The sequence below is a fragment of the Pimephales promelas genome, chromosome 15 (genome assembly GCF_988280905.1).
Source record: "Pimephales promelas chromosome 15, fPimPro1.hap1.1, whole genome shotgun sequence".
In the NCBI taxonomy this organism is placed as follows: Eukaryota; Metazoa; Chordata; class Actinopteri; order Cypriniformes; family Leuciscidae; genus Pimephales; species Pimephales promelas.
In genome coordinates, this window is record NC_142783.1 from 30,831,318 (window position 1) to 30,842,276 (window position 10,959).

A 10,959-nucleotide genomic window follows, 5' to 3' on the forward strand; every position below is an offset into this window, starting at 1 on the left:
ATTTACTGTCACATTTGATCAATTAAATGAATCCCTACTAAATAAAAATGTTTTTTATATATATATATATATATATATATATATATATATATATATATATATTTAAAATTTCTTAAATAAAATGATCTTACTGACCACAACCTTTTGAATGGTACTGTGCATGCATGGATCATAAAAAAAAACAAAAAAACAATTACTTTGCTCTTTCAGAATTCTTTATTTACAAATTAAGATAAACAAATTTCACCTCCATCATGTCAAATCTACAGTATTATGTAAGTGTGGCGAAGGAAAACAGCTATTTATCACGTTAAAACAAACTCATTTCTTGAGGTAGACAATCATTATGGAGGGAATCTTTAATATTAAACTGCATTATTAAATTGCTGATTTAATTAACCAAATTATAATGTTTTATTGCAATTATAAGCTGATGACACTTTTTAAGACATGAAACAGCATCTGAAAAATACCAAAAATAAAATAATGCAATCCGGGACATTTGAAAAATACCATCCACTATATTATTATTTCCCAGTCTTTGTGTATTTCTAGGCCCAAGCCAGTTAAAGTTAATACACCTCGTTTAACGTCGAACTCAAACACAACTGGTGTCTTCGCCGCACCTTAAAGAGAGAAACAGAAGGTTTATATTATAACTCTTTAACACCGCATTATTTATGTATGAAGTATTCTACTAATAGTTCCCACAAAAGAAAAGGTTTGCCGTCTACACACCTGACTTGAGCTTAGGTTTTCTTTTCAAACTTTTCAGACCAAGAATGACCACTGATTCCACTTTGTCATCAGAGACGAATGAGCCTTTATCATCAGCACTGCTAAAAACAAAAAGGAGAACGGCGTATTGAGCTTTCTGAACACACACATTGGCGGTGATGTAGGTTTGATTTTGAAATTGGTGGGGAGGGGACATCAATGTATAAATATATTTTAAGTATTGATTGAAGTTATTGTTAGGGATATATCAGTGTCACCGGATATTGGTAGGGACACGTCCCAAGCATCCCTACTCAATTCTACGCCCCTGCACAATGGTAGCCTATATACCATGTTCTGTTTACATTTCAAATTCCTTGTAAACGGTACTAAAATATCAAATATAAGACCTTTTAAATATAAGACCCAAAATATACCATATATATTGTAAAGGAAATGAAAAGTGATGTTGAGCCATTACCTGCTAACAAGCCTGTCAACTCGCATGCTAAACCGGCGCAGGCAGAACTGCATCTGGTCTCTGTAACTAAAAGAGTGGCCGTCATCCAGATAAATAAATCCATCAGCATTGCCCTGCAATGCAAAACATATCATCCAAATCAATGCAGTCTATTATTATGTGTGTGTTCAAATCTTGTTTAATGTTGGGCTCCTCAAAGATCCGACCATGAGGCACATCATGCACAACCGTGTTTCTTTGGACATGTTCACTTGCAATACTATGTTTCTGGACATGTATCATTTTAAATACTTCCAAAACTTTTTTTTATCATCTGAAAATATTTACTTGAAGTACCCCCTGAGATTTTAAGTTAATATTTCTATAACTTAAAAACGCATTGACATATTCACGGTTTTCTGGTCACTTTTTTATTGTTTTTATTAGTAGAATATTTTTTAAGAAATTATAATAATAATTATTATTAATTTAATAACTAATAATAACAAATGAAGGCAGAATATATTACTGTTGTAAATCACAATTGTACTGCAAAGAAAAAAAAATATTATTTGATAATAATTATAACAATTCTGGTGAAATGCTGTAAACTTCAATCCAAAAAATGCTGAACGTTATGTGAATGTACACAAAGAGAACCTAGTGCACACAATGCTTTGGAAAACATTGTTTTAAAGTACCATGTAAATACTGTAAAAACATAAATATGAAACTCAAACGGTACCATATAATATCAAGTCTCGGAGTGGTAAGCACAAATTTGGTACACACTCAGCTTTATTGTGTCCTTATTATAGGTACACGTACTTACTATAGTTATAACAGTAAATTATCCAAAATTACAAGCAACTTAACACTAACCGATTTAGTTATAAATGTAATTTATTCCTGTGATCAAAGCTAAATTTTCAGCATTACTCCAGTCTTTAGTGTCACATGATCCTTCAGAAATCATTCTAATATGCGGATTTGCTGTTTAAGGAACATTATTATCAATGTGGAAAACAGTTGTGCTGCTTAATATTGTTTGTGGCAACTGTGGTGCATGTATATTATGATATTAGCATCTGATTCCATCCATGACCTGTACTATGGTACCACCAGTACTTTCTGTTTTATCGTCATGTGGTCACCTTAGTGTCCAGTGCCACAGTGAGAGTGATTGGATGCTGCTGTAAGTCTGCTGTACAGGACCCACAACCGGCTCTCCTGGGAACCACTGTCCCGCCACGCTGGAACACAGGCACCTGACGCAGAGACCATACCGTAAATAACTCTTTATGGCTTTCCTTTATTCAGTAGACTGCTGTGTCAGAGATGTAAGGCGAGTCACTCACGGTGTTCAGAGTCACTGGCAGATCCAGAGTTCTGGCCCCCTTGTGTACTTCTGCCGTGTTTGTGTCGTACCACAGCTTTCAAACACACAAAACATCTCTTATGAACACACTTTAACCTTCAGTACAATTCATTTGTGAATTAGGCTTACCTCATAAGACCCTGGGAGCAAAACCTTAACCTCTGTGACCCCAGGATCTGTCACAGGGCACACAAGGAGAGCACTGCCTGCAAAATGCCCATTAGTTAGAATGGTCTCTGATTTGGATGTCTCAAATGTGTATATATATATATATATATATATATACACAGTATATATAATTTATAGTGATCAATGGTGGATGAATACACAAATCATGAGGAAATGAGCACTTCTAGTGTAGAAGTACATAAGTACTGTACTTGGATTTTTAATGTACTTGGAGTGCGATGAACCATTATTTTGCAATATACAGTATATATATCTAATACATTTTATATTTTATCCTACAATAAGGAAAATTAGTAAATCAAAACATTGAATATTTATTGATCTGCATAACCAAACATTTTATAACCAAAACTCTATCAAAACAATAAACGTTAAAACATTTAATTTGAAACTGCTACAGAAGACACGAGAATTAATTTGAATTATTTTAATATAATTTACAGGTTTAACTTAGGCTTAAACCGCTAAATAACTCACAATTATGACCAAAATGTGATTTTTTAAATATATATACAATAATCAATACTTAAAATTCAGCATCTGTTTCAGTCCGCACAAGCTCGAGCTCCGAGGATCTCATGGTACTTGTCATATTTTGAGTCAAATATCTCAGGCAATTCCTGAATGAATGCCTGCAGTCGGATCAGCCCGATGACTTGTGAATGAATCGTTCAGTGAGATTTGTGAACCGTTTCAATAGGATCATTGAAAACAATCGCTAACAAATCGGACACTGCAATCGCGTGTTGAAATGTATTGAATTCTTCGATTTGAAACAACAAGGACTGATAGGATTTTGTAGAATTTAGTGGAGTAGAAAAAGTATATAACGCTTGGAAAGTTGTTTTCCTTGCATGTCAAAACAATTTAGTGATAGTGACTTTATTATCAGTATTACACAGCAGATCTAGACATGTTTACCAATCATGTACTGGTTCTCCACAGCAAACGTGCTTGAATCGCTGGGAAACTCTACCCAAAGAGGTCTGTAGGAAAACACACGGAAAACTCTTCAGCATACATGTAAGCCATAGTAAATAGGGTGATGCAGTTTAAAATGCAGTACCTGATGGGAGGCAGGGCTGACGTGTGTGCTTGATGGAACAGAGTGTACCAGTACGGCAGGAGACGGTATCGGTCCTGAACAGCAGAGCGGATTGCAGAGGTGACTTCCACCCCAAACAGCCAGGGCTCACGACGCTTGGTCACTTTAGCCGAGTGTCCTCTGAAAAATGGCTGAAGAGCCCCTGCTTGATACCAGCGGACCAGGAGCTCAGGGTCTGGATCCTGCACAAATCCCCCTACATCGGCTACACACACACATAACAGACCATATTCAATCAGTGATGGTCATTTTACACCCAGTTCAGGAAAAGTTTGACCAAATATGCAGTAATACTGTGAAATATTATTACAATTTGAAAGAACTAATTTCAATTGTAATACATTTTAAAATGTACTTTATTCCTGTGATGTCAACGCTGAATTTTCAGCATCATTGTCTTCAGTGTCACATGATCCTTCAGAAATCATTCTAATATGGTGATTTCAAGAAATGTTATAATCAAAAGCTGTGTGGCTTATTATTTCTGTGGAGACCATGATGCTTTCATCAGGATTTCGTTTTCAGGAAAATTTTCATTCATTTATTTTAAATAAAAAATAATTTATAACATAATAAATGTCTTTACTGTCACTTTTGATCAATGTCCATGTTGCATAAAAGTGTTAATTTCTAAAAAAAAAAGAAAAAAGAAAAAAAGAATTACTATACCCAAACTTTTGGGGAGTAGTTTATTCAGGGCCTAACATTAGTATATGAAATAAAATGATATGTTTGCAAAGTTTTTATGAATTCTAACAATACAATGTTGTGAGAACATGAACAAACATGAACGACGCTCGGGACAGTTGGACCAGCTCTTCATCGTCATGAAAGTCTAAATTATGTAATGCCTGTCTCAGTGAGTATCCTAGTAATCGTAGTCGGCTATGTCTTAAATTAACGTAAACAGTTGAGAAAGAAAACACATATGTACAGAATGTATCAGTATTCGGTCTTAAAGTGACGGCAGCATAAAACACCTGCTGCTCTTTGTGTTTTAATGTTAAAAAACACTCACTGCTATAACTTTAATAAGGATTAATCTATTTTTAATTTATACAGTGAAGAATATGCAGTGTTATTTTACATTTGATTAGCCTACTTTATTCAATATGTGTACCTGAAAATTGTCAATTTTCACTGGTCTCTAAAATTTGGGCGTCATAATTGCAATTCATAACTGATTGTTTAAGTGTCATAACATTTTTTCAAAAACAATTTCATGGCCATTGGCAGGTGTGGCAAAATTTTAGGCCCTGAGTGTATAGTACTGTATATGTATGACATATTTACCGACATTAATATCACAACCAACTTACTTTGTAGGTTAAAATATGAAATATTAAACATAAAAACCGTCACTTTTATTAGTCTAACCTCCACAAAACTGTATTCCTGTCAAACTCAGTGACAGCAGCATGGGTATTGAAATCTTCAAGTACTCCCATGTAGCAACATTGTCCCCAGTCCATATGGCACCTGTGACATAAACAGTTCAGTGTTGCAATGGGCCGTGCTGTTTGTTTCCAGCAACACAATGGACATAGTGTATGTCATCTGATTTTGAACTTACCTAATCTTTGAGACCCAGCAAAGAAGGAACGTGAAAGGATAAACGGCCTTTCTGTGCCACCTGAGCGGGTTAATAAGCCCTCAAATGTAGCCATATGCTGTAAAGAGGGGAAAAACAATATAACCATGATCTATCTCTATATTACAAGTATGTTTTGACTGAGCTTACCTGATAGAAGCCATACAAGTTGTGTAGTTCCCTATGTTCCCATCCTCCGAAATGCACTGCATCTTTTGGCATTGTCTGCTCTGGCCCGTTAAAGACAGAAGGTTCATTCATGTCGTTCCACACAAACAAAGATTCTGTCGAGCCCTAATGGAAGAGTGGATAAAGAGCAAACCGTTACCTATAGAAATGTAGAGACAACTGATTTTTAGATCAAAAGATGCTGAGGAACCACCTCAAATAGTGCTCAGTACATTTTAACAAGCAATAGATACATTAGATAAAACCTTAATAGACTCACTTCATATTTGCTTAGAGAGAACTGTCTGGCATAAAATGATCTTGTCTTTGAGCTACTGAAGTCCAAATAACTGGATTCACCTGACGATGGAAGAGTAATTACTTGATTTTGACATTTCCTTGAAATGTGAGTGCTAAATTTGATGTAAAACAAGATCTCAATGTAAATAAGTTTTAAAGGGATAGTTCATCCAAAAATAAAAATGTTGCCATCCTTTCCTCAGGTCTCATGTCATTTTCTTTCTTCTGTGGAACATAAAATCTGGTATTTTTTCTGATTTCAGTGGGTTTTTTTTGTCCTTACAATGGAAATCAATGGTAACCAAATGTTTAATTACCAGAATTCGTCAAAATATCTTCTTTTGGATTCAGAGAAGACAGAAAGTCAAACGATATGAGGCTGAGTAAATGATTAAGGGATTTTCAGTGTTGAAAATCGAATACATTTGACAAAAGCACATACAATAACTAAAGCTTAAACTAAAATACAAAAATAATAGCTAATTCAAAATGTTAAATACTACAATAGAATAATAAATAAATATTAGTTCATTTTCAGGTGAACTATTTCTCTTTATCTCTCATTAGCCAAGGAATAGAGATCACTAATGAAGAATTATGGATAGTTTAGAGAAATTGTAATCAATTGATGGTACGATTTCTGTATGATTTTCGTTTTCATGTATACTGGATCTTACCTGGCCAACATGTTCCTTCATAAACAGTGCCTTCTCTATTCTTCACAAAGTGGCCTCCGGCTTTAGCTTCACAGTAAAACGACCAATCAGGATCAATCTTGATGTGTGGGTCACTAATAACAACCAACTAAAGAGGCAAATAATAAACATTAAAAAAAACCTGATACATTTTAACTTCAGAAGCCCATTACTATACCTTCCTGTTCTTCTTCTGGAGGTGACGCTGTAGTTCTGCTGGGTTTGGAAAAAGCTTAGAGTCCCAGGTGAAGTAGCGCTTCCCGTTTGTGTGCTCTATATCCAACCATATGACATCATACGGAATACTGTGGGAGTCAAATCCAGCATCCACAGCTTTCACATCCGCCTCGTCCTCGTAATTCCAGCGGCATTGGTGATAGCCCAAAGAGAAGAGTGGAGGAAGAGCCTGATAGCCTGTTGGCAGAGAAATACTAAAGGAACTTCTGTACATTTATAGGCACATTCTTTTCAATATAAGAGCAAATATGGACATTTGTAACTGAAAAAATCAATGTCAATGATAAATCTACAAAAGTTCTAAATGTAAATTTTTGATATTCCACAGATATTTGGGGACTGGTATATACCTGTGAGTTGAGCGTACTGAGAGAACACTTGGGCAGCTGTGGGTCCCAGCAAAATGAAACAGTCGATTGTGCCGCTCTCTGATATCCATCTAACATCAGTCTGAGGTGCGATCTTGCTTTTCTTCCCTGGTGGTTCATCCTCATTCTGTTCAGACATCAAAATATTCAAGTGAAACAATACACATCTGAAAAATCCATATTTCTCCTATTTTATTGATTTATACTATTCTCCAGCTAACAGGGAACTTTGGCTAATGTTCTGGGGCAAGATTCTCTCAAAGTTCATCTAATGTTACTACTTGTTTTAGAACGTTCAGAGAACAATCAAATAAAAGTTTCCCATAATGTTGGCAAAACTATCAAATGGAATGTCAACGTTCCCTTAAAGGGACAGTTCATACAAAAAAATTAATTTTGTCATAATTTCCTCACCCTCATGTTGTTCCAAACCTGAATGAATTTCTCTCTTCTGCTGAACACAAAATAAGATATTTTGATGAATGATGGAAACCAAAAAGTTGACGGTAGCCATTTACTTTTTTTTCACACTATGGAAGTCAATGGTGCCTTCCCAAAACTGTTTGGTTACTCATATTCTTCCAAATATCTTCTTTTGTGCTCAACAGAAGAATGAAACTCATTCCTGTTTGGAACAACTTTATGGTGAGCAAATGATGGCAGAATATTTATTTTGGGGTGAACTATCCCTTTAACATAAATTTAACCTTAAAAACTGGATGTTTTAGGGAACATTCAGAAATAACGTCTTCATAACATAATAGGAAAATTAGCAAAACGTTTTTAAATATTATTTTGTTAGCAAGGTCAACTGTTATCGGAAAGTCATTTAAACTTTGCAGTGTGTCATTTCTGGCCCACTAGTGACACCAAACACTATTGCAATTGTTTCCAAACGGTCGATTGAATAATAAAACTGCACCTCATTTGGCTTTGAATTGTACTTGACATCAACCAGAGTCTCAGACGCGTTCAGCCAGAACACTCCAGCTGTCCTCTCTGGCTTGTGAGCTATCAGGACAGGGACAGAACCGTAAAGACCCAACCTGCTATTGATGTCATAGCCAAACACATCCAAGTTGTACAGCCGATACGCCTCAGAGACACTGTGAAGTAAAACTACATCATATTAGGCAAGAGTCTATTCTGATCAATTTGTCTTCTGTGTCTCAACCACATCAGTTTTAGAAAGCAAACTCTGAAGTATTTTATGAAGTGCACTACCTTGTGTCCTTCAACACCAGGGAATCAGCATGTTCAGGAAGACCATACGTATGGTTGAACCCATGGAGACTTAAGTCCATACCCACCGAACTAGGACCTGAATTTAAGACATCAGCAATGATACAGTATGCACTTATTCTATTTAGAACCAGAAATGGTTCCATCCCCCGCTTCATACATGGAACTCCAAAATGGTTCTATATAGAACCATTTTTTTGGTAAAAGGTTCTATTGGCCAAGTATGGAACCCCAGGGTTCTATGTAGAACCCAGAGGAACCCTTTTTAAGAGTGTATAGAACCTTTTAGGGGTTCCAAATATGTAGCGCTGATAGAACCTTTTAACGTTCTATATAGAACCTTTTCTTCTAAGAGTATGTTATAAAATAACTAGAGAATGTGGCTGGTGCTTGCTCATGTAAAACTATGTATGAATTTCTCTCTTCTGCAGAACACAATGAAAACATTTTGGAGAATGTTGGTAACCAGACAGTTGACGGTAGTCATTGACTTCCAAAGTAGGGGGAAAAATACAATGGAATTCACTAGCTACCAACATTCTGGAGTTGATGAAATGAACACTGGAGTTGTATTCTGCATGTTATGGTTTACCGTTTGCCTTGATGTCCTCAAACTGTCTGAAAGTTTCCTTCCACAGCCCACATTGATTTTCATCTCCCTTTGAGATGGAAGAACATGATTTGTCTAACAAGTAAGTTCTCTCAATCATAAATGTTCACATTAAAGCCTATAATCTCACCTGACATGAATTTGAAGATGACCTGTAAGAAATTTAAATTTAAATGGGAAAAAACAACATTTTGTGGTAGTACTATAAAACAACAGTCCTCATATATTGTTCCTCATACCTAGTTGGATCTTGCAGAGTCTCAAAGTAGAGTTTGTTTTCTGGATTAAGTGTGACAATCTCCTCCCCATCACAGGAAATCTCTAGTTTGAAAGGTGAAAAGGAAACCAGCAACTGGTACTCTCCCAGACCCCAAGTTAGACATACACAGTCCTCTCTCTTCCAATGAACTCTCAGCCTGTCAAAGACATAACAATGAAGAAATACCAGAAGCAGATCTAGGAGAGATGTGAAGAGAATTGTGAAGTTGATGGCTTACGGCTCATATCTCATCTCTCCAACCAAAACGTCTGAAACGTGGTAGCGTTGTTTAAGAGGCTGAAGCTCATCAATAGACACTCTGACCGTTCCATTTTGGCTTGCCCGTATTTGAAGACTCAGCCGATTCTGGAAGATGTAGAAGTAGTTTCGATAACGTTTTATGATGTTTTGCATCTTTGAATACTTCCAAATTTTACTTCATTTAAACTACATCATTTGAATTTAACAAGACAACAGTAAAAGAATGAGCTATGAGCTCAGTCCACCTGAGAGTCCCGCTCACAGAGTTCCAGACTGGCTCCTCTATCTGTGAGCAATAAAGTCTCCAAGGAGGCAAAGTACTGAGACCATGCTTTATCTCTCTGTCGCCTATTGTAGAGATCAAAGGTCAAATTTATTTCACTGAAAGAAATAAAGAGACTTATTTCCTAAATAATGGCATCTAGATATTATTAATAACAACAATAATAATACTTACCTCAAGAATGTAATGTCATGGTTTTTCTTAAACTTCTCTTTAAACTCATCACCCGGAACCCCACTGTAATGTAATAATGGTACATCATAATTAAGTACAGTTCAATTTTTTTTAATAGGCTACTGTAATAATTGCAAGTAGTCTGCAACCATAAGCTATATGACAACAATGATGATAAAGACACATATCGCTCACAATATTTAACAACGTGATTTTGATCACATTACATGATCACATGCATGACCATCGTTTCAATGCTGCAGGAATGCTTCTTACCTCTCAAGTTCAGTTGAAATAACATTCACCTCCATGATTCCGCGACATGAAGAGGAAGGGAAGTTTGACAGGACTAGACTCGAGGTGTATGTTCTTTCTAATGGGAGACAACCGCTAATACTATTAAATGTTATTATGGTGCACAAAAACCCTACAAGGGGGCGCTTGATGGCTCAGACAGCGAATCCTCCATTCAGACTCCATTCAAATCTAAAATGGGGTTTGTCTTTCTTTATTTAGATATTAAGGTTTGTAATTGTAATTTTAAGCGACTGCTAACGTTAACTGGCATACCTGCCTAACCAATCTGTATAAACATTTTTTTTTTTCATTCTTTGTGTACATTAATCACAAACGCCTGTGATTGGCCCATCTTCAGTACCGTTGAGAAAAGGAACAGGTACAGACACCGTCACCGCTGATGTGATAGGCTATTTCAGTAGCTGTCAGGACAATAATTTACACTTTAGGAATGACCATGAGATATGTTAATATTGGTTATATTTTAAAACAAAAGTAAAATATAAATATGAAATAAAATCGCCGAATTTTTTTTGGACCCTACACCTAACCAATTAGAGAACGGCTGGGCTACTAAGCCACGCCTATTTGGGAACATATAATATTCCATTCTCGTTTTTCTCTG

The 10,959-nt window shown here is 35.9% G+C and overlaps 1 protein-coding gene across 2 annotated transcripts; it reads right to left on the bottom strand.

The window, feature by feature from the left end:
• Window positions 1-236: 236 nt before the first annotated feature.
• On the bottom strand, window positions 237-10,634 carry ganc (glucosidase alpha, neutral C). Of its 2 annotated transcripts, none has more exons than XM_039653390.2 (24): window positions 10,314-10,634; window positions 10,038-10,100; window positions 9,826-9,928; window positions 9,558-9,685; window positions 9,300-9,476; window positions 9,191-9,212; window positions 9,043-9,109; window positions 8,433-8,529; window positions 8,131-8,314; window positions 7,191-7,335; window positions 6,782-7,017; window positions 6,586-6,712; window positions 5,889-5,968; window positions 5,591-5,734; window positions 5,423-5,519; window positions 5,227-5,328; window positions 3,811-4,054; window positions 3,666-3,730; window positions 2,685-2,761; window positions 2,536-2,610; window positions 2,332-2,445; window positions 1,199-1,311; window positions 739-836; window positions 237-626 (listed from the first exon to the last, which is right to left on the bottom strand). In XM_039653390.2, the coding sequence occupies exons 1-24, from the start codon at window positions 10,346-10,348 to the stop codon at window positions 520-522; spliced, it is 2,700 nt and encodes an 899-aa protein (XP_039509324.2). In that variant the 5' UTR covers window positions 10,349-10,634; the 3' UTR covers window positions 237-519. The 2 variants fall into 2 exon arrangements, with proteins under 2 accessions (XP_039509324.2, XP_039509323.2); XM_039653389.2 differs by having other exon boundaries at window positions 739-839.
• Between the last annotated feature and the right edge of the window lie 325 nt (window positions 10,635-10,959).